Here is a 23,347-nt window from a genome sequence, read left to right on the forward strand (position 1 = left end):
AGTATTGTTTTCGTAGGACCCCCTCAGAGAAGTGTGGACAAGAGAACCTCTCAGCATCCCCCCCAGGAGCTCAGGCCCCAACAGCCTCCTCTGAGTGCTGATCTCCTGCCCTTGTACGATGACCTTTAGATGATGCTGTTAACCCTTTTGTTTTGTTCTTGCTTTCGTGTGCTGTGGCTTTGTAATGCTTCACTGTGATAACATGTGGTTGCCCAAGACTCTGCTGCAGGGCTATGGGACTCTGCAGAAGCTGTTAAGAATTTAGTTGTAAATGATTCTTGTCATCTTCTAGATACACCTTTTATTACAGCCACACGGGAGTTCTACCTTCTAAGACTCATGGTTCTCCTCAGGGTGCCATTGAACTCAGGTTGGTCTGAGTGGTGTTGAGTAATGGCTGTGAATCTGGCTCAGTAGTTGGTTTAAGAATGGATTTTGAATAACACAGCTTGAAGATAACAGACTTGTCCACAGACTTCTACTCTGGTTTTCCCCTGCTCAGTCATGTTCTTAGGAAATGCACCAGGCCTGGTGACTGGGTCCAGGGTCCCCAAGGAGTGTCTGTGTGTGTTATTTCACAGTGTTTTCCTGCAAACTCTCAGTGTGAGTTTATTTTCCATATATATCAGTATATAACGGAGCCATTCTAGATTTAGGAAGTATTTACATTCTAGAGTCTTTTTCCTTACTCTTGTGCTTGTGTTATTCTCCAGGACTGACGGTGGCTGACCTTGTATTCCCATGGTGAGTTGCAGTCTACCACCAGCTCTTCCATAGGTCATCCAAGTGTCCAGCTCATGCTGGAGCCTTTCTCTGAGACCATCCTTGAGTTCTGGGCCACAGGCCTATGTTGCTCACAGGTCCTTCCAAAAGTTATGTTACTGGATAATTCATATGCTTGGTAAGAGGGCGTATCTAAAACCTGCATATAAAAGATGAATGATTTCATAGGGAACATTTTGTTCTTATAGATATGGTATATAAGATCTTGGGATCTTATAGTAAATCATAAATTCTGAATATGTGGTTAAATCCCACTAATCCTGAAAATAAGTATAAAAATCATATTCCTAAAAGAAATTGTAGTATATTGGCATCAGGAAATTCTGATAAGTATGTAACAGGGCAATGATAGTATTAAATTAAAATTTAAAGTAATACAGGAATGACCCACTCTGTCTCTGATCATCTGTGACTTGTTCACCTTGTTAAGGGACCCTGACCTCCTGTATAGTGTGGGATTTGTGTCATTGCCTTTGGCGCTTTGAGTGACTTTGTCCCATTTGTAGGAAGTAGTACTAGCTATTGGTTTATGTCTTTGGTCCCTTGTGTTTCATCACAGTATGAACTCAGGGTTTCTTGCAGAGGAGCTGGGATTCTTGCTTGAGGTGATTTTGGGTATGAGGAAGTTTTACATGCCTGAAGACCTGGTAATTATTTATGTACTTTTATTTTTTTAAAGATTTTATTTATTAGAGAGAGCGCATGCATGAACAAGGGGCAAAGGCAGAGGGAGGCGCAGACTCCCTGCTGAGCAGGGAGCCCAGTGCGTGGCTCGATCCCAGAACACTAGGATCATGAATTGAGCTGAAGGCAGAGGCTTAATGGACTGAACCACCCAGAGTTCCCATTTATGTACATTCTTTATGAGATTCCCTGTAGGAAATGTGTTCTCATTTCTGTTATTAGACACTTTTTATCCAATTAGGTGACCCCAAGAAGGGAAGCCAGGGGACATCAAGAAATGTGGCAAGGGCAAACTCTCACCTCTGTTAGACCTCATGCTCGATCATTGGAAAGATTGCTATTCCGACTTTTTTTTTTAAAGAGTTAATTTAGTAAAAGGGAAGAAAAGAGGTATGTGGCTCAGACAAAATTAGAAAAAGAAATAGCTTTCATTTTTCTTTCAGGAGAAAGAGTGAATTTAGAAATGATTGATGTGTGTTGTTTGTTTCTCAGAGACTTTGAGGATGTGGTCATGAATGTCTAGTTGTTTTGATTCTAGCATCTTCATCATTGTTTCTCTCTCTCTTTTTTAATCTAATTAAAAAATTTTTATTAACATAAAATGTATTATTAGCCCCAGGGGTACAGGTCTGTGAATCACCAGGTTTATACACTTCACAGCACTTACCATAGCACATACCCTCCCCAATGTCCATAACCCAACCACCCTCTCACTACACCCCCACTCCGTCCTACAACCCTCAGTTTGTTTTGTGAGATTAAGAGTCTTTTATTATTTCTCTTTAATAATAAATGGGAGACTTGTCCTCAGAAATTGTACTCAGACCTGAAGAATTTTCCTTCTAGGATATGACTTGATGGTGCACAAACCTTATAGTCCAACATGGTTTTGTTCTGATTCTTCCTCCAGTGTTACTTTCATAATTGGCTACTTTAGAGAAATAATGTATCGCTTCTTTTATGTAGTAGATTATAAAATATGAATGATATATAGACAAAAAAAGCCACCCTAGAAATGATCACCTTTTAATAGCTGTCTTTTTTTCTAGGTTTGTGTTTATTATGGGATCTTCAGTTTTTCTATCAATGACTTCCATACTGCAGCGAGGATGTTCAAAATTCAGATTGCTAGGGAAAATTGCATGGAGGAGTTTCCTGTTAATCTCTATAGGAGTGGTCATTGTGAACCCCAATTATTGCCTTGGTCCATGTAAGTATTTTTTCACCTCTTGTTAGTATATATTGTGGTTGAAATATGGAAGCTACATGTCATAATTTAAAAAATATAACTCCTCCATCTCAGATACCCGCAAAAAGAACAGTTGTTGGAAAAGTGTATACCTGCTTGTATAACTTTGGGCATTATTGTTACTGTCTTTGGACTTCAGACCTGGGAAGAGCTTCTAAGACCGCTCAGACCCTTCTGCTGTACAAAGGAAGACTCTGAGTCCTAGAGAGATTGAAGTGCTTTCTGTGGGTCTTCTGAGGCAGGAAAAGAGTAGTAGGGCCAGATCAAGTCAACTTGTTCTGGACCCTGCCTTCCTGCCACTTTGGATTCATCGACTTCCATAATAAGGAGATTGTCTGGTAGTTCAAGAATCCACCTTTGTCATCACATGTATGCCCACTGGGTTGCTGGGAAGGAATATCTTTGTTATTGCTTTAGCAGTGTGAGTGAGATGGGAAGGCTGAGGGAAGGACGCATACCCCGTGCTTGGGACCTGCATCAGGGTCAGGGAAGGCAGTAGTTAGCTGTACTCAAGGGGCGTACAGTGGCATTAGCAAAACAGGACACAGTTATCTGGACAGTAGCCAGATCATGTCCATGGACAAGAAGCACTAAGAATAACCATTAGGGGGAGATAGAGGTCACTTCCAGTTGGGGTCAGAAGGGAAGGTATCATTAAATAGTTGATTTGATGCATCTCAAAAAAATGAGCTACTGCTCCCAGGAGAATATATTGTAGGATTCATTACATGGTCCCACTCTTCCAGTGATGTAGCCATGTAGCCTGTAAGATAGGGAGAGTCTGTTGGTGGCCTGTGCTGGCTCTGCAAATTGCTGGTGGATGTGAGAGTCGATTGAATCCATACCCAGAATGACAAAGGGCCAGGAGAGGAACTTCAGGGCCCAGGTAGTCCTTGCTTTATCTCATACTGAAGGAACATGTGTTCTTTTTTTTTTTTTTTTTAAAGATTTTATTTATTTATTTGAGAGAGAGAATGAGAGGGGAGAAGGTCAGAGGGAGAAGCAGACTCCCCATGGAGCTGGGAGCCCGATGCGGGACTCGATCCGGGGACTCCGGGATCATGATCTGAGCCAAAGGCAGTCGCCCAACCTCAGCCACCCAGGCACCCGAACACATGTGTTCTTATCCCTGTGTCCCAGCTGGCCACTTCCTGCTATGAGTTTGAGCCAAGTCCCCTATGTACTCCTATCTCCAAGGGCCTAGACAACAACTTAAGTGCAATAGAGGTATGCTTTCCCCCCTAGAAAACAGTAATGTTGTCTAGGGCAGGAGGAGGAATGCTGGCTAACACGTCACCAAATTTCTGCCTTCTGCAGTGTCTTGGGATAAGGTACGAATTCCTGGTGTGCTCCAGAGGCTGGGGGTGACCTACTTTGTGGTTGCTGTGTTAGAGCTCATCTTTGCTAAACCTGTGCCTGAAAGTTGTGCCTCGGTAAGAAATCCTACTTTTAAACATGGGGTGGTGGGGTGGGGGATGGTGGGGATCACTGTATGATTTTCAGAATCTTCTTTAGTTCTGGGCAGAGTAGTGTATCTCAGTAGACTCCTTAACTCTGTTAGTCAAGTGCATTCTTTTTTCCTTCGATTAGTTATTTTCCTTCAGTCTTTACAGCAATCCTTTTTCTCTGTTGTGGGGAAAAAAAAACACATACCATGAGATTTACCCTCTTAATACATTTTTTAAGTGCCCAGTAATCAAATGTATTTTGATGGCATTAAATAATATCACCATCAGCTAGTTCACTAGTTCAGTCTTTGGGGGCATTACTGCCAGTTTTTCCATTTCGTCATAGTACAGGATATTTAGAAAACTCACAAAACATTTCAGTATCTATATGGATACTGTGAAGATTCATCTTAGAGGAAAAATGCCAAAGTAGGGTAGAGGCGAATGACAGTATTATCCTTGGCTATCTTGGCTACTTCATATTTCTTATTTGTGGGAAGTATGAGAGCCTCACTTCTTTCACAATTGCTTTCTATCTTACTATAAATTTCTCTGTTGAGTTACCGCAGGTGGAGCTTTTTTTTCCTTAGTAGAGACAAATATTCAGGAAGAAGTGTTTAAATTCTTCCACTTGGGGTCCTTCTTAATAAATTAATAAAGCTGTATTTGTTTTCTGGCTCCTTTCCATATATGTAAGTAGCAAATTCATTACTAAACCGATTTTCTTGGCTCTTCCTGTAATGATTGCTTGGTCATATATCCTTGGAGTGCATTGGATCATTATTCATTTACCTGTTCTCTCTGCTGTGTCATTGTTTGCGTACCCTCTGCTGTGGATTTTCTTGAGATGAAGTGAGATGAGACATGAATGTGGGCATGGTTAGTCATGTGGGACCCAAGGTCTGTGGAGGCTCATCCGCCACCCCCACAGTGGAGCGAGGGTTTGGGTGAGATACCAGGAATAGGTAGGCTGTACTCCTTCCTTCAGTCAGGACAGCTCCAAAAGTTTAAGTTTCATTTTCCTTTCTTAAAATGTGTTTTTTTAAATAGCTTTTTAAATGGCAGCTTTATTGAGATATATTTCACATACCATAAAACTCACAAGTTTAAAGTGTGTAATTCAGTGATACTTAGTATATTCACAGAGTCGTGCAGTCATCACCACTACCCAATTCTAGAACTTTTTTTTACTTCACAAGAAACCCTGTACTTACTACCAGCCACTCCCTGTTCCCCGTGACTCTCCCAGCCTCAGGCAACCCCTCCTCCATTTTCTGTCTCTGTAGATTTACCTGTTTTGGACATTTCATATAAGTAGAATTACATATGTGCCTTTCTATTTGGTTTCTTTCACTTAGCATATTTTTCAAGGGCCATGTATTAGTGCTTTATTCCTTTTTATTGCTGAATAATACTCCATTTTATGAATGTACTACTTTCTTGATACATTCATCAGTTGATAGGCATTTGACTTATTTCCATTCTTTGGCAAGTATGAATAAAGATTCCATGTATATTTGTATATAAGTTTTTGTGTGAACATCTGTTTTCAGTTCTCTTGGATGTAAGAGTAGAATTGTCCAGTTAATTTTTTTAAGATTTTATTTATTGATTTAGAGAGTGAGCGTGAGTGCGTGGAGGGGTGGAGGGAGAGGGAGAGAGCGAATCCCAAACAAACTCCATGCTGAGTGCAGAGCTGGATGCAGAGCTTGATCTTACCTGAGCCGAAATCAAGAGTTGGGCACTTAACTGACTGAGCCACCCCGATGTCCCATCCAGTGATTTCTTCTTAACTAATGTTTTACTATATTTCATGGAGAGGGGCAGGTAGACCACATAATGTATATGAAATAAACATGCATCTGTTTTTGTATTACTACCATATAGGCCAACAGAAGAATCACCAGGAATTTCCCAAATATGTTTACTGCATATTTTTTCCTCTTCTACTTACATGTAGTTCATTTTTGTTTTTTTAATAACTCCTCACTCAGGAGAGAAACTGCTTTTCCCTTCGAGACATCATCTTCAGCTGGCCCCAGTGGCTCTTCATTCTGATGCTGGAAAGCATTTGGCTGGCTTTGACATTCTTCTTGCCTGTTCCTGGATGTCCTACGTAAGTGAGCCCATGTAGGTAATCCCTTTTTGCATGTCCTTTTCTGCCAAGTCAGAGCTTCTGGGGTGAGAACTCGCAGATTTCCGGAGGAAGAGGAACTTGCTTTCTCTCTTTCTTCTCCTTTGAGGCATCATGTGTATTGGGAGAGGAGTTTGGTGTATGTCCAGAGGACTGTCTCCATGAGGCTTTTTCGGGGTCTGTTTGAAGGGAAGTTGGGCTGCCCGCCTTAGCTTGTGGGGAGTAGTCAAGTTGGAAGAGCATCGGTGAGGAGTGCGTGGTGCCAAGGGGTCTCTGTGTTTGAGGCTTCTTTTTGGGCTGTGACCGTTGCCAGGATAAGCCTTAGTCCCACTGAAGTCTTGTCCATTAAGTACATGTTTTCACTTTCCCAGTGGTTATCTTGGCCCTGGTGGCATTGGAGATTTGGGGAAGTATCCAAATTGTACTGGAGGAGCTGCTGGCTACATTGACCGCCTGCTTTTGGGAGATGACCACATTTACCAGCATCCTTCTTCCGCCGTGAGTGAGCCGACCTTGCACTTTCAGCGAGACCCTTGGGAGCTCTGAAGTAAAGGAAAACAGAAAGGGCCAGCCAATTGGAGACTCTGTCCATTTAACAAACTGTCATGGGAACTAATTTTTATTTGAAAAGTTCGCTGATTTAGGAAATGGAATGTTTATTATGGGGCTGTGTATCTCAGTAACTTTGGATTTGAAAGTGCAGATGCAGTGGATCAGGCATGTGGTGGCTCAGTCAGACTTCCTGGCAGCAGACACTGAGGCCCAGATTGGTGTGTAGGAAGCTTACAGGTCATCCTTTTGGAATCAGCCCCTGCTCAGGGTCAGAGGAAGCAGGAATGGGCAGAAGGGGAAGTTGGACTGGCTGGTGGTCACACAAGGCCTTAGCTAATCTGGGGGCCTAGACTGGTGCTTTAGAGTGGTTCTGAATTGGGGTCAGGGATCAGGCCATTGGATGTGGACCACCCCCAGCAAGGGAGTGTGACTCCTGGAGAGGCAGCTCTCTTCAGTCAAGGACAGATCCAGAAAAGGGACTTGGCTGAGAGCTTTTGACCAGTGATATTTCTACCAGTTCAGGGAATGAATACTTCAGTCCTAAGAGGCATGGGCAGGGGGATATCTGAGGGATGCACCGTGGCATCCATCGTACTGTTTCCAAATTTCTGCAGTTTCTACATGGACGCTTGTTTTATAATAAAATAATACAGATATATATTTAAAAAAATTTTTTTTAAAGATTTTATTTATTTACTTGAGAGAGAGAAAGAGAGCCCAAGTAGGCAGAGCAGCAGGCAGAGGGAGAGGGAGAAGCAGGCTCTCTGCTTAGCAGGGAGCTGGATGTGGGTCTCGATCCAAGGACCCTGAGGCAAAGGCAGATGCTTAACCGACTGAACCACCCAGGTGCCCCCAGATATATTTTTTAATGTTATTTGCCGTAAAGGGAGTTAGGAAGGAACAGCTTTTTTTTTTTTTTTTTTTTTTTAAGATTTTATTTGAGAGAGAACACAAAGGGAGTGGGGTGGGGTGGGGCAGAGGGAGAGAGAGAAGCAGGCTCCCCACTGAGCAGGAAGCCTGACACAGGGCTTGATCCCAGGACCCTCAGATTACTACCTGAGCTGAAGGCAGCCACTTAACCAACTGAGCCAGTTCCAGTTATCCCAGGAACAGTTTTTTGATGTTATAGTAGGGTTGTCTAAAGGGAATAAATCTGACAGTGACGAAGGTATTATGCACAGTGTTGGAACCAATTAGGGATGCATCAGATCACTGGCCCCTGAAGTTGAAGTGGCTGCTCTGGGTCATGGCTCATCCTTGGGCTCTGCGGTCCCTTCTGGTATCACACACCCCACACTTTATTGATCAGAAGTATTCTGCCTATAATCCCCACAAGCTGGCCATAAGTTTCTGCAGCAAAAATGAAAACCACTGAATTCTGGAGTGTCTTCAAGTTTGTATTTGATCTCTGAATTGTTTGCGTGCATTTTGTGGTCTGAGTCCTGCCTTTTTCTGTTTTGTTAAGGTGCTTTATCATACCCAGGTGGCCTACGATCCAGAGGGAATTTTAGGGACCATCAACTCCATTGTGATGGCATTTTTAGGCGTTCAGGTATTTGTTCATTTCATTAGGGTGTACATTTTTCTGACAGTTCATGATTATTCATCACTAATTAAAAAACTAATTAAAACAAGTAATTGGAAGCATACCTTCTATGGTCTAATAAATTCTGTTATATGTGACAGATTGTCAAAATCAGAAGTTGCTAAAATTCAGCACATGGAAATAATTAGGTATAATTTCTATATTCCCTCACCCCCAAATTCTCATTGTTTATATGGCTTATCTTAGGAATGGAGGTATAGCAGTTTCTGGGTAAAAGGTCTCCCTGTTGGAGGGTGCAGAATGTTTGGGTGCTGGTGGTGTTGGCAAGTCCTTGTGTCCCCTCTTGTCACATTTATTTCTTTTGTGCACACTCTGTATGGTTTCAGGTTATGCATATTGTATACCAGAGTCAATACAGGTTGTTCTTGGTTTATCTCACATGAAGTTTTTTAAAAATTCTGAGCAGTCCACATTTTTTTCCCCCTAAAGTTCTCCTTATTGGTGTTTCAAACTCTTTTTTGAGCAGAGCTATCTCGGGGGAGGGAAAAGTCTGTAAAGCAGCAGATGGAAGGCTCTGATGAAAATATTCATGTCCATGTGGCTTTTGAGTACTTGAAATGTGGCTAGTATGACCAAGGAACAAAATTTTAAATTTCTTTTCAATTAATTTAAACTTAACTTCAAATAGTCTCCAATATGGCTAGTAGCTGCCATATTGGATAGTGTGGATCTAAAGCATATACGTTTTGGCGATTCATATTTAGAAATACTGCTCTATACTCACCTCTGTAGCACACTAGTTCACAGTGGGTGCTTTCACATATATTCATTTCATTCCTGCATCTGCAGATCTGCAGGGATGAATCTGCGCCAGCGAGAGCAGCCTGGGGTAGGGTTAGGAGTAACATCTGGGGCCACACTGTCTGGGCTTGAACCTCCTCTACCACTTTCCAACTGGGTAGCCTCGGGCATGTTCATCCCTCTGTGCTCTGATAGCATCTACTTTAGGAAGGTGTGGAGAGGACTGAGTAATTCCTGTGAAATTCTAAGAACTAGCATGTAGAAAACATTCATAAATTTTAGTTTTAGTCACAAGTTATTACGAACATTTTCTTATCCTTTGATGTTTTTCAGAAATTAATTCCTAATTTCAGGGGATTTTAGGCAAAGTTCAGATTGTACTGTTTCTGTTTCTGCCTCTAGTACCACCCTCTTCTTTACTGCTGCCAAACTGGGCTGTCTAGCAGGCCAATCTGAGCTGGTCCGGTGTTACTGGTTTTTTTTTGGGGTGGGGGAGAAGTGACTTTCCTCAGTTCCCTCTTATGCACGGGAGAAAGCCTGTGCCTCACCAGTGAGACCCACAAACCCACTTGCCTCCCTCCTTCCTCCCACCTTCCCAACCCTCTAGCCTTTCTCAGTGACCTGCAGCTCAGGGACGTGTGCTCTTTCAGCCATTTGACCTGTTTCTGTGCATGCTGTTCCATTCTGCCCAGATGCCCTTCCTGCTTTGCACTCGTAGCCTCAACCGGACGGCAGTTCCTCCCTGCCATCTCCTCCCATCTTCCTGAGGAGTCCCCCGTGCCTCCGTGGCCAGTCGTCAAGGGCAGGGGTGACGTTCCATTCCTCTCGGTAATCCCCGCATCTAGCAGCATGCCTGGCAGATGAGTCTTGTCTGTTGAGTGATCCTAATCACACAAAACATGAATATACCTTAAGCAGTTCTCTTGGTCATCTGTGTTTTCTTCTCCAGGCAGGAAAAATATTCTTGTATTACAAGGATCAGACCAAAGACATTCTGATCAGATTCACTGCCTGGTGTTGTTTTCTAGTAAGTAACTGGCATTCCTCACTAAAATCCCATCTATACATGTTTCGAAGAAAGAAAATGTTTAGCAGCACTGGACAGCAACTGCCACCACAGCATAGGGTTACATTCTTCACCAGAACAGCAGAGAGGAACACGTCTTTACACCAGAACTCTCAGGTTTATTTTCTTAGGCAAATGTCTTTATAACTAAGAGTGTTTGCTGTCGAACAGGCCAGCTAGAGTCGTGAAGAAATTGTGTGGGTTCCGGTGGGGTTCCAGACCAGGAAGAGCAGGGTAACAGCTAGCAGAGGTCCACTTCCAGATCTCCCGGTCACGGAGAGTTGAAAGTTGGGCTGTTCATTTTATCCTTCACGTTTCCTTTCTAATTCATTTATTAGCTTACCTTTGACTCAGGAGAATGCTTTGGAGATTTTTTGTTTTGGAGAATATTTTTAGTTATGCATCTTGAAAATAGTTTTCCAGTTAAAAGAATAAAATGTAAGACACAATTTTCAGGCCTCCCTAAGTAATTAAGTAACATATTTTCCAGTTTTGAAGCATAACTGTTTTTTGAGATAATATTTTGAAAAACTAACATCCTTCTCCCCCTTTTATAGGGGCTTATTTCGGTTGCTTTGACGAAAATTTCTGAAAATGAAGGCTTTATTCCAATAAACAAAAATCTGTGGTAGGTATAGAAAACAGTGCCATTTTAATGTTGGGTTGATCTTGCTGATGCTGGATGTGCTCCTCAGAAGCCCTGAAACACTTCATTCACCTTGTAGGTCCATTTCGTATGTCACCACACTGAGCTCCTTTGCCTTCTTCATCTTGCTTATCCTGTACCCCATTGTGGATGTGAAGGGACTGTGGACGGGAACCCCATTCTTCTACCCAGGTAAACCTCTAATTTGGAGTTGATGATGGTGACCTAGTGGGTGAGCCCAGAGACAGCTGAGCATGCCCAGTGCTATGACCTGAGGCCATGGCCCCTGGTGGCAGGTTTCCAAGATGCAGACTGAGGAAGAAAGCTGCTGGGGCCACATGCAGGACATGCCTGGCCTGTTCCAAAGGAGTCCACCCATTTTATCTGTTTAGATTGTGGGGTCACAACCAAGTACCACTTGTTTCTTCAGGCAGTCCTGAGTTGTGGAGCATCAAAAACAATCCAGGGCATATCATTCAGTTTCTAATGCTTCAGCAATGAGGCCATGCCTTCTTTCTGAATATAAATGTACTACCTTATAGATGATGCATAAGAAATATCAAGAGATACTGGAGATAAATGGTATCAAGAGTTGAATGATTTTGATGCAAGTCTGCCTGAAGACCGAGAGATGCAATCACTTTTTTTAAAGATTAATTTATTTATTTGAGAGAGAGAGCATGTGCATGCAGAGTGGGGAGTGGCAGAAGGAGAGAGAGAAAGAGAAAATCTCAAGCAGACTCTGCACTGAGTGCAGATCCCATGTTGGGGCCTGATCCCAGGACCCTGTGATCATGACCTGAGCTGAAACCAAGAGTCAGATGGTTAACCGACTGAGCCACCTAGGTGCCCTAGACCCAGTCATTTCAGTGACTCACTGACAGATTTTTCTGACTTCAAGAATCTGGTCTGGAAAAGATAAGTTCATGATTTTGGCTCTCCTTATAGGTTTAGTATTCAAGAATTATATCATTATAAATATTTTCTAATTTTTGATTTATCTTACACTTAAGTATTTAAGAAATGCATTATTTATTAAGTGTGTGCATTTTGTTTTTTTCATTGGACTAAAGTCAAATTTCAAGAATTAAACAGATGATCAGATGTGACTCAGGAAAATATTATTTTCTGTATTTCTTCTCCAGGAATGAACTCTATTCTGGTGTACGTTGGCCATGAGGTGTTTGAGAACTACTTCCCCTTTCAGTGGAAGCTACAGGATAATCAATCACACAAAGAGCACCTAACTCAGAACATAGTCGCCACTGCAGTTTGGGTGCTCATTGCCTACATTCTTTATAAAAAGAAGGTTTTTTGGAAAATCTGACAGCTCCAGCTGAAATGCATTGCTGGCAGACTCTAGTGGGCCTGCGGGAATGTTGAAGCAGCCTTTATTAAAGGGAACCATGAATTATAGAATCAGTAGGATGTGTATTTCCCAGTGATTGGGGAAGGTGCTGATGTGCTCTGGCTGGTTTACTATGATGCGGCTGTTTATCAGAACTCTGTATATTTGAGACTTACATGTTTGGAATATAATTGTCTTTTTTCTCCATCTTCTATATAAATGGATGAATTTAAAATTTCATTTTAAGGATTTGTCATCTAACTCTTCAAAAGGAAATTGCCATGGGCATTTTGTGTGACAGATAAAACAATCTAAAGTCTAATTTTTATTATCTTGTTTTCCTGTAGACTGCCTTTCCAGGTACACACATGCCAGCCAAGAATACCTTCATTTCTACTGTGGCTGACTAGAAGCCTTATCGAATGGGATGGGTAGAGATGTGGCCCGATATTTTTTGTGGTTAAGTGCAGTTTAACATTTTAAGAAAGTCAGTAATTTCCTTTTCAGATCTGCAAGGCATTGGTGGGTCCAAAAAATGCCTTTCTGTTCGAAGGCATTCTCTCCTTTTCCCTACTTGGAAAAGGATGTTAAAATATAGATGTGTTATTCCAGCCACTCTTGCTTATAGTTATAATACTTACATACCTATTTGGCTGTCTGTCTACCTACTTGTCTGTCTGTCTCACTGTGCGTCTAGATGGTGGCTGGCACCCAGGGTTCTAGTGTGGCAGAGAAAAGCACACTGCCTTGCTTGTGGCGCCAGCTTTGCCATCCTTGCCGTGTGAGATGCCAGCAAGTCCCATGGCCTCTCTGGGCGAGTGTTCCCTCATCTGTGAAATGAGGGAGACAGGGATGACCTCTCTGGTTCCTTCCAGCTCTTAGGCTCACTGAGGTGGGATACCTCAGTAGCTTTTCTGAAATCCTTAGGAAAATAATTTTATTACAGAGAACTCTTCAAAATAAATGATAATGAAAAGTTAAACAAAACAAAACTCTCATTGGAGTACATCTTTTCAGAACGACCCTCCACAGTGGAGGCACTTTCCTGTGTGAAATCACGAAACTGAAGAAATAGTGTCTCAGGAGTGAAGACAGGAGACATTTTGAAAACAGCACTTTTCATATGATGCATCATCATGCTTAACGGATTTTCTGTGAGAATTCCGGATGGAGGACAAGGTGGAATAGGCTGTGCTTGAGCCCGCTCTTCCGCGGAGCGACGGGGCCACCTCCACGTCGCGTCAGCTGTTACCACAGTAGGACGACTCTCTGGCCTGCGTTCCGCCGTGGACCTCCACCCCGAACCCTTAAACCCCCTCGTCACTGCCCGCGGGTCGCTCCGCCCTGGACACCCGCCAGCACGCCAGCACCCCGTCTTCCCGCTTTTCTCCCCAAATCCAGACTTTCCCTCGGGATTTTCCTAGCTCCCTGAATGGCTCCTTCTCTGTCTCTAGCTGTGAAACTCCGTCACCTTTCACTCACCTTACCTCCTCCATGCCCGCTTTTCCATACTTCGTCATTCCTGTCTTCCACCCGATACCCGCTTTCTCGCCGCGCGCGCCGTGTCATTCCGGCCCGGGCCTCCCTCAGTCCTTCCTCTGTCAAGTCACTATCCGATGCCTCCACATGAAGCTTGATGCAGCGGAGCTCGCTTCGGGGACGATCGCTCTTCAGAAGCTCCCCTCAAAGTTGGAACCGCTTTGTCTGGCGTGTGTGGTTATACAACCGCCCTCGGAGGAGCCCGACGCATCTCCCGGTTGCCTGCCCCGCCCCTCCACCCGGGCCCCGCCCCCTGCTCGGGCCCTGCCCGAGAGGCCTGGGCCCCGCCCGCCCCGCGTTCGCCAGCCAGCTGGGCTCCTCCCTCCGCAGCTCTCCGCCCTTCCTGCTTCTGTCTTTAACTGGGGTTTTCCTGCTTTAATTTTCCCCTTAATTTTCTCTAGACCCCCTACTTCTGAAACACCTTCTCTAATCTTGTATCTCATCCGAAGGTGATATTTTTTCCCTCATAATACCTACTGGGATCAGTCTCATGGCATTTGTTGCTTTCTGCCTGGTATGATGTAGTTATTTGTGTACGTGTCTCATTTCCCGCACAGACCATGAGCTTGTTAAGGGCAAGAATTATGTCTTGTTCATCTGTATATTCCTCGTGGTGCACATACAGTGCCTGGTACTTAGCAGGCGCTAAATAAACATTTATCAAAGCAAAGCAATGGTGGTTTTTGTTTTTAATATTTAAGTGCTGATAAAATTACTATCCCCGTAGTGCCCCATGAAAATGTTCCTTTTGCTAATGTGTAAGGGGACAGTCGGTGAGGAAACCTGCTGCTATGCTTCTCTCGCAGCGAGTCATCATGGATGGTCACATTGATCCCAAGTCCTGGCAAGTCAGGTTGAGTTGGGCCTCTCCAGATGAGTTATCCAGAAGCATTTCTTGAATTGGGGAGTAATATATCAGGGTGTATTGAGCCGTAGGGACCAGGAAATCCTGATTCAGCTGGGTTTTAAGGGAAACTTGGCTCGCACAGGAAGGCCCGAGGTGGGCTGGCTCCAGCTCACTTGCCTGTGAGGTCAGCACACCCTGACAGTACAGACACTTGACTTCGACACCCGCCCAAAGGAGAGGGCTTCCTCCCCAGAAGCCTCTCAGCAGTCCTCCCTTTGTGTCTTACTGGCTACAAGCCTCCCATCTGACTTATGAGACCAGCAGTGACAAGGGACCATGGACTGAGGAGCCCATGGCATGGCTACATTGATGACCTGCTTTGGGAGGGAACGAGTGTGCCCAAGTGGCACAGCTGGGAGAGGCACAGTTGGGAGAGTGTCCAACATGGAAGTTGGGAGTTGAGTTCTTAAAGTGATAAAGCCCAAAACACTGTTCTAGAGTAGGGATGTAGTAATTGAATGTTGTTTATTCATTTTTTGGTACTTCCGTTACTCATTCCTATTCATAATTAAGTGAATAAATCGTTGCCCTTACACTTCTTGTCTTTTCACTCTAGCCAACAAAGGGCATCTTTTATAAATGTGCAATAATCCAGGATGTATTAAAGGGCGTCAGCTTAAATGAAATTCCAGCATAATAGTTTTTATTTGTCCTTTTAATGTAATTGTTTTCCTAATAAGTGGGGGAGACAAATGGACTTTTGAGAAAGTTCCTCAACATATCAAACTCCTTTTTGGGTAGAGATCTCTATCAGTTGTAAAAAATTGGGGGTAGGCTTTTGAAAACACTAAACAGTACATGGTGGGATCCATGAACCTATTAATAGTGCATCTTCTGGTATAGTTTCAGCTTTTGAGATTTTTAACACTCCTTTTGTTCAAACTTTGAAATGAGGTGGGAGAACACATTGCTAGTGTTTGTCTTTAGTTGCATATCTGTGTAATCTGTTCTCATCAGAGTGTAGTGAGCCAACATTTTTCTCTTGGTAATCAGTATCTGTTGGGCATTAGTTTCAAAACACGGTGGTTTTTGTTTGTTTGTTTGTTTGTTTGTTTTTAGGCTAAATGCATCTCCAAATCTAAAGTTGATGGAAGTCCTGGTTTGCCCTATGTCATAACATGCCTCAGACCTCATAAACCCCTTACCTAATTGTGTATGTCAGAACACTGCCACTGACAAAAGATGCCATTATTTTGCTGGCTTTCCTCTGTAGAATTCCATCCCAAGTGCTAGCCCAGCAGACAGCTGGCCTTGCTCCCTGCAGTGTGGAGCGTGGGGCTTCCCAGTGTCCGTTACCATTTTGGGTTCTGGTGGAATTGTCTGGACTCCTGGAGCTGGACAGAAAATGAGGTCTTGGGGTGCCTGGGTGGCTCAGTGGGTTAAAGACTCTGCCTTCAGCTCAGGTCGTGGTCCCTGGGTCCTGGGATCGAGCCCCACATTGGGCTCTCTGCTCAGCGGGGAGCCTGCTTCCTTCTCTCTGCCTGCTTCTGTGTCATATAAATAAATAAAATCTTAAAAAAAAAAAAAAGAAAGACCAGGTCTTTGCTTTTCCCACCTTTTATGACAGTTCATTTTTGTCCTTGATGGTTTGTAGTCATGCACATTTACTTCAATACAGAATAGTTTTCCTGCTGATATTAAACTCCAAAGGTCGTTTAGCTTGTAGACTGGTACCCTCATCTAGCCAAATCCTGCCTGTGACACAGCTTTGCCCAGGAGACCGTTTGTGTCAGTTTAACCAACCCCAGGTGATGCCTGTCCCCGTGTCAAAAAGAAACAGGGTCTGGTGTGAACTGAGCCAGTTTCCTGGGAAAAAAAGGCTGGAGACTTAAAAAAGGCTAGGTGCGCTAAAGGAAAGGCAGGGAGGGATGTGATGGGCTTGGTCTGTGTGACAAGGCCATTGGATTTGTGAGTTGGCGCTTCTCCCCCATCTTTATGATGGCAGGTGGTTGGGCACGTTGAAGCAAGGTGCCCACCTGAACGAGGCTCTTCTGGGTATTCACTCTTCAGAGACAGCTTGGGTTGTTCCAGTATTTTCCGGCGGTAGTTTCACATCTCAAAGGGCAGCGGAAGGATTTTTGATTGCCGGCTTTCTAAAAGTAACTGCTCTAAGAGGGGGTTCAGGGACCTATCTGCTCATCACCATACTTTGGCCGGATCAAATAGATTCTGTGAGCGTGCAGCTTTCTCAGGCAGGCATTTTAAGGGGGTCTAGGGTCATCCCGGATACGTGGCCTGACGCTGCCAGAAGCTGCGCGGGAGTTCGGTCACGTTTCAGTGCAAAGGGCATGGATGGGTCCTCCGGAGCCAGAGATCAGCAGTCCCGCCCTGCCCCTGCCTGGTCTGCAAACTTTGTCTGACTTCCCATTTTACTCTATGGCATTTCCCCTGCAATTCTTCACACAGGAGTGGCACTAATGAATTAAAAAAAAAAAAAAAGGTGATTGGTTCTTTTTTATCTGGTGCCTACACATTTTAGTATCAGAAAGTCCTGTTTTGATGTATGCTGCCCCCAAATACTGATCTGAGAAAGGCATAAAACCAAAAACGTGTTTAATTTGAAAGCTGTTAGAGGCCAACACACTCCTCGATCAAAATAACAGGATGGTTTATATACTATAATCGACTCATATTAAATTGATAATTTTAAAACGAGCTAGGCGGAATATTTCCTGAGATCAGCTGTCTACTACTTAAACTACTGATTTTAATACAGTTGACCCTTCAACAGCACAAGTTTGAAAAGAATGGGTCCATTTATACGTGGATTTTTTACAGTACAGTACTATAAATGTATTTTTATGATTTTAACATTTTCTTTTCTCTATCTTACTTTAAGAATACAGTATATAAATCATATAACATACAAAATACACGCCAATCAAGTTTATCAGTAAGGTTTCCAGTCAACAGTAGGCTATTAGTAAACACATTTTTGGGGAATCATTATAGGTGGATTTTCAACTGTGCAGTGGTGGGGGGAGTGCTGGTGCCCCCAGAAGCCCCCCACTGTTCAAGGTTCAACTGTAGATCTAAAACTTTTATTTTATTTATTTAATTAATTTTAGAAAAGATTTATTTATTTATTTATTTTTTATTTGACAGAGATCACAAGTAGGCAGAGAGGCAGGCAGAGAGAGAGGGGGAAGCAGGCTCCCCACTGAGCAGAGAGTCCGGTATGGGGCTCAATTCCAGGACCCTGGGATCATGACCTGAGCCGAAGGCAGAGGCTTTAACCCACTGAGCCACCCAGGCGCCCCAAGATCTAAAACTTTTAATGCAAAGTAACTAACGCCTTAGCCCTCTCTTTCTCAAGTAGCCCCTAGAAACAAGTATTTGTTTGACGTTTATCTGATATATTTCAGGACAGGAAAAGAAGAAAATAAACCTGAGAGCTAACACTGGCCCAGCTGGACACACGAGGCAACCTTCCACAGATAACACGTGAGGGAACACTCAGTCTTCACAGCCTGTGAGGGAAGTGCCATCATCTCTTGGGTTTCAAGGCCGAGCCTGAGGCACAGGGGAGTTAACTTGTTCCCCTACAGGGCAGTAGGATGCTGGGCAGAGCCAGGGCTAGGAGCCAGGCCACAGGGCACCTGGGGCTTGGTGGGAGGGAGGAGGCACCTTCCCTGGGCTGATGCACAGACCCCCCCCTACAAATACCCCCCCCCCCCACAGCTCCCTCATGGAAGTTCACTGAAGTTCATTCTGGCATGAAGGTTTTCGCTATTAAAACTTCCTGCATGGAAAGGTGTGAAAGTACGTTGATACGTAATACCTACTGAAGCCTATCTATGGAAAATAAGACCTTGAGATCATGAAAAATATTCATTTACATAAAGCGCAGTCTTGTTTAGAAACTCATAAGAATTGAAATACGTTCTTAAAAGCCCCAAACTTAGGATGATTTTTATTTACAAAACAGGTTCTTTTGTTTTACAAAAATTACAAAAAATGACTCTGAAAAATAGAGATAGCTTCTCAGACTCTTGGGAACTATTTTAAAGCAACCAAAGAGTTGAACTCAGAAGGTTTTCTTCTTTCTAAGAGTTGTAATGGCAACATTTACAAATGCTTCATGTCTTCACAAAAAATCCCACGGCTCTGAGCTGCCCTTCCTCTGGCGGAAAGGGCTCCCCGGTCAGGCTAGAGTCTGAAGGAGCAAGATCTTCTCGTTGATGCAGAACCTGTGCAGCACGACCATCAAGTTCTCGCCACAGCGTGACACCTGGCGCTCCATGGCCAGGCGGAAGTCCTCCTTCACACCCTTGGTGATGCCCCGAGTGACTGTGTGGTGCCTGAGGGCAGTGACAGGGAAACAGAGGGGACACCACAGTTAGCGCCAGCATCCCCAGTCAGTGTTTCTGGGGCAGGTGTAAAACCTGACTGAAATCTAAGTATAAGTAAAAAAATTCAAAAAGGAAGAAAGGCCCTAACCAATCCCCCTGCCCATTCCTTCTCAGAAAGACATAAAACAAGAGAGACGTGTTTCCCACTCAATAAAAGGCTATTTTAAGCATCTCAACGTCTGGTCAAATGCCACTTGCTTTGCTTCTGAACTCTTGCAGCTCTGACACTATGCATCCCTGCACTGACTTGTGCATGGTTCTGTCACTTTGGGCCAACTGGGCCCAGTCCACATGGCCACACAGTTCATGTCTGGACAAGCCAGCCGAGCGTGAGCACAGAGGCAGCAGCAGGGAGGAGGGAAGCCAGAACGAGCCCGTCACCACACCGAGCTGGGGCCTGGGGCTCTGTGGTAAAGCTCAGAAAGGCCTGGGGCTTGTGCTCAGCCACTGGGGTTCCTTCCAAGTGCGTCTCTCTCCCGGTGATGCCAGAACAGGACAGCTCTGCTGAGCTCATCCAGACTCACATCTGTTTGAGAAGCTGGAGGAGTTGCAGGTCCCAAGACAAGAGTCTGGCAGAGGTGGGGAGAGAGAAGCAGACTCGCTGAAGAATTGCCAGTGTCCTGCAAAAGCCTGCTGGGCCCAGAGCTGGTCCCCGTGCTCAGGAGAAGGGTCAGTGGGAGCACAAGAAAAGTTCTAGCTATAGCCAGAAGCTGTGCTGTGGAGAAGGAGCTCACAAAGGAAATCCCAGAAAACTTAAGATGTCAAATTGAAGAAAGGAAAAATCTAGCAAAATTTGCTGGGTTGTTGAAAGGAGTTTTAACTACAGGGTCAGTACTTCAGTAGGTTTAGACCATTAGAAGGCACCTCCATTCCCCACCTCGACTGCCTAACTTCCCTCAGACACAATGACAGGGATTTCAAATGAGATTTTTATGTATTGGCCAAAACAAAATTGTTGAAACCACTCTAAAATGTTCCTGTTTTGTTTTTCTTCTTTTAAACTTGTGTACTGTCGTATAAAATAGTACAACAGAAGTCAAAAAGTTGCCATGCAACAGAAGGAAAAACAAAACTAGGCTCTGCCAGACTAGTAAAGATACTACAGGACAGTCTACAATGTCCATGGGCATTTGAGAGAACTACGCCAACAGCAGCAGTGCCAGGGAGAAAACACAGTTCTTTGTGGACGTTTCTAGTGAAGTCGGCTGGTTAATTCCGTAATAAGGACATAGTGTCAGTGAGGCTGAGGCTATGAGGCCCACTGGAAATGGGCGTAGACCCACGTAGGCCGTCCTGAGATACTGTTCTTCTGGGTCCCAGACTGCAACCCCTAACGGGAGCCAACCCTGAGTGACCGAGAGTTACCGGTATTTGCAGACAACAAGCTAAAGGGCTTTGAAAGCTCAAAGCAAACTCTTCCCTTCATGCTAGTAAAAATATAATAAAATGTTGTGTCCTGCTAATCATGGTTCAATGATACTGTTTCTACAGATAAAGCAATACAACTCCATTCCATTTCTATCAGTCTCTATCCCTCTGGTGAGTGTGGCTGAAGAAGAGAATTAGTCAGCTTTTGTGGTTTAAGGACAGGAGAAATCAGCTAATAAATGCAGCATACCAAGGATTTTCAGTTTAGAAAGGGAAGGTCTGGAAAATCAGTGAATGCTGTGCTAAGGCCCGGTTACACCAGAACATCGACACTGGTCACTAATATGGAAATCCACGAATAAAAATTTTCTTAAAATGAGCTTTGGCATCCTTAAATATTTATGACTGAATGCCTTATGTTTTATCAAAAGAGAATCACAGCCTAACGCCTAACCTAACATGCGCTTACTCTAACACAGTTTTATATAAATTTTGGTTTTTTTTTTCCTTCCAGATCCATAGTGATTTTTAAATTGAACACAAAAACATTGGCAACTTATGGAAAAAAAATAAGAAATGTTACAATATTACAACCAGATGGTTTGCCAAGGAATGCAGAACAAATTAAAAAAATAAATAAAGCATGAAAAAGAGCACTGAGGAACAGAGAGCTGGAAACCATGGGCAGTACGACATGTTGACAAACGGCACACTATGAGCAGTGTTTTTCCACGTGGTACCTGTCAGCAGTCTGTATGCTGGGCTGAAGCACAGGTAAGAATTCCTGCTGCAGTAACCCCATGGGAGGACTAGAAGGCCTTTAAAAAACAGCAAACAGCAGCATTCAAACACCCACACCGACTCACCCTGCACTGCAAAAACAACACGCCAGAGAAAATGCACAAGACTGGAACAGACTATGCAGAAACCCTTGAACCTCCACGGCCCCCCCGGGACACAGCGGTGTCTTTCGGGAGGACGGGAGAAGCTAGCAGTCTTCCTGCACCTACTGCTGGGGCATGTCCAGAGCATCTTGTGCCTGGGCCCCAAGCTCAGCCCACTCGAGGTTTGGTGTAAAAGCAGCCACCGAGGAAGAGGATGACGAGACGCAATGAAACGGTAGTGCGGAGAGGGCGTCACACTTGAGAAGACATGTTTTTGAATCCAGCCTCCTTCACTCTCCACTCTGCTCATGCCCCCACCAATCCCAGAGATGGACTGGGGGGCTTTTGGTAACCATCTTTGCCAGGTCTGAAGCCCCAGACTAAAGAGGCCCTTCTGGGATGACTAGAGGGCCTGGCCATGTTTTTGACCAAGAAAGGTTGAGCCTTTAATTTCAAAAAGTATCGAGTAAAGGAACAGATGCAGGGAATAAAATGTCTGGGACCCATGGCCTTGCTGAATTCGAAATAAAGATCTAGTGCACAGGACACGGTTTTTTCCATTTTCACCCAGTCTAATACAACTAAGATACTGCAAATATTGGCAAAGAACTAGTTCTCTATTTTAAAATATGTTAAGGACAAAGTGTCTTTGTTCTGTTGGTCAGGCTCCGGGTGCCCTCAGCATTGGTACTGTACCCGCTAGCGTCCGAGCAGAGCAGGACAGACTCACAACTTTACCCAAGGGAGGGGGTGCTGTGCACTTCTCACAACACCTCTGTCCCTCAGCTGGGGGTGCCACCCAAAGGTCTGCAATGGTTTCAGAGAATTTGTTTGGAACCCAAAGGGAAAGGAATATAGATAGTTTTGCTCAAGATTCTAACCCTTCCCTCCTTAGTAAGAGCTCTTTGGCTTTATGCAGCTTGCTTCTCCCGCTGGTTAGGCAGAAGTAATCTGAATTGTAGGCTTCCAATGAACTTTGAGACTCGCACAGTGAAGACTGGGCAAGTTTCTAGAATGTCAGCTCACTAAGTAACAATCCTTATTCTTGCTTCCAAACAGATAGAACAGCAGGATTCCTAAGAGGCTTAGTGGTCTTCTCCAGGGTGTTAGAAGGCATTAAAGTTTATATTGACCAAGGTGGGGGAGTCTGGAATTCTCTCTCAAAGCCTAGAAATGCAGGCTGTGTCTCCCTGCCTTGCCCTAAACGACTCTTTACAGTGATATTATCTGGGTGTCCAAGAGCGCCTGCTTTCATTCCTCGTCCTAGGGGTTGTCTGCACATAACCATGTCACCGTTCAGCTCGATACAAACTGGCCACAGAAAAAAGGGTTCAGTACAAGATCCAACTGCTGATTTGGTAAAAGTCCATTCACTCACATTTCCACAGTTAAGCACTATCTGAAGTGAGATATCATCTCTACGTTTAACCCTTAGTAAATGCAGTTGATTCGAAGGCTATTCCTATATCATGATAATTTGTACCGTGAGTGTTAATGTGAATTAACTAAAAGGCTATTAATATCAGGCATGTTTTATATATCCAGCCTCAAAACCTAGAAATCTTTCATTTTTAAGCCCACAGAAGGGGCTACCTAAGCTCCCATAGCAACAAGTCATCTTTGTTCTTGAACACTGTTAAGAATATTTTTACCATGCAATTATTACCCCCAAGTTTTTATTCGCAGTCTTAGGGAAGGGAATGGAGATGGGAAGATGAGCATGTCCAGCGCATCTTGCCTAAGCAACCTCATGCATAAAGTTCTCGTGTTTTCAAAAAAGAGCATTTGTTCTTTTATTTTAGATGTTTAAAATATCTATTAATCATATTTACAAGGTGAAGGACAAAAACCCCATTTAATCTTCCCATTCTTCAGAATGGATCCCGTAAGACCCTCTTCTCAATAGGAGTCATGTTTGTGGTCATACATATCCCCAATGCACATTTCAAGCTTCCCCCTCAACATTTCTAAGGCTCTACAAAGATAGAAAAAGATGTGGATTTTTGCTCTCAACAACTGAAAACTCATTCATTTTGCAAC

At 43.8% G+C, this 23,347-nt stretch overlaps 2 protein-coding genes across 5 annotated transcripts in view; one reads left to right on the forward strand and one right to left on the reverse strand.

Annotated features, from left to right (window-relative positions):
• The window catches only part of HGSNAT (heparan-alpha-glucosaminide N-acetyltransferase), a gene marked incomplete at its 5' end in the record, with an annotated part of 46,539 nt that extends 32,076 nt beyond the window's left edge, over positions 1-14,463 (forward strand). The window contains 10 exons of the mRNA XM_080796118.1: positions 714-744; positions 2,517-2,677; positions 4,034-4,149; positions 6,159-6,280; positions 6,670-6,796; positions 8,316-8,402; positions 10,147-10,224; positions 10,821-10,891; positions 10,989-11,101; positions 12,055-14,463. Coding sequence (XP_080652244.1) covers positions 714-744; positions 2,517-2,677; positions 4,034-4,149; positions 6,159-6,280; positions 6,670-6,796; positions 8,316-8,402; positions 10,147-10,224; positions 10,821-10,891; positions 10,989-11,101; positions 12,055-12,236 — 1,088 coding nt within the window. The 3' untranslated portion in view covers positions 12,237-14,463. The remainder of the gene's footprint in view (positions 1-713; positions 745-2,516; positions 2,678-4,033; positions 4,150-6,158; positions 6,281-6,669; positions 6,797-8,315; positions 8,403-10,146; positions 10,225-10,820; positions 10,892-10,988; positions 11,102-12,054) is intronic.
• A 3,340-nt stretch (positions 14,464-17,803) lies between these two features.
• INTS10 (integrator complex subunit 10) overlaps positions 17,804-23,347 on the reverse strand; it is a 38,224-nt gene continuing 32,680 nt past the window's right edge. The window contains exons 17-18 of one of the 4 annotated variants that reach the window (XM_080795758.1): positions 21,164-21,241; positions 18,585-19,004 (exon numbers count right to left, since the gene is read on the reverse strand). In XM_080795758.1, the coding sequence (XP_080651884.1) occupies positions 18,848-19,004; positions 21,164-21,241 (235 nt within the window). In that variant the 3' untranslated portion in view covers positions 18,585-18,847. Of the gene's footprint in view, positions 19,005-21,163; positions 21,242-23,347 lie in introns of all 4 variants that reach the window. The other 3 variants (XM_080795759.1, XM_080795761.1, XM_080795760.1) reach the window with 3 other exon arrangements.

Source organism: Martes martes, assembly GCF_963455335.1.
Source record: "Martes martes genome assembly, chromosome: 2".
Taxonomy (NCBI): domain Eukaryota; kingdom Metazoa; phylum Chordata; class Mammalia; order Carnivora; family Mustelidae; genus Martes; species Martes martes.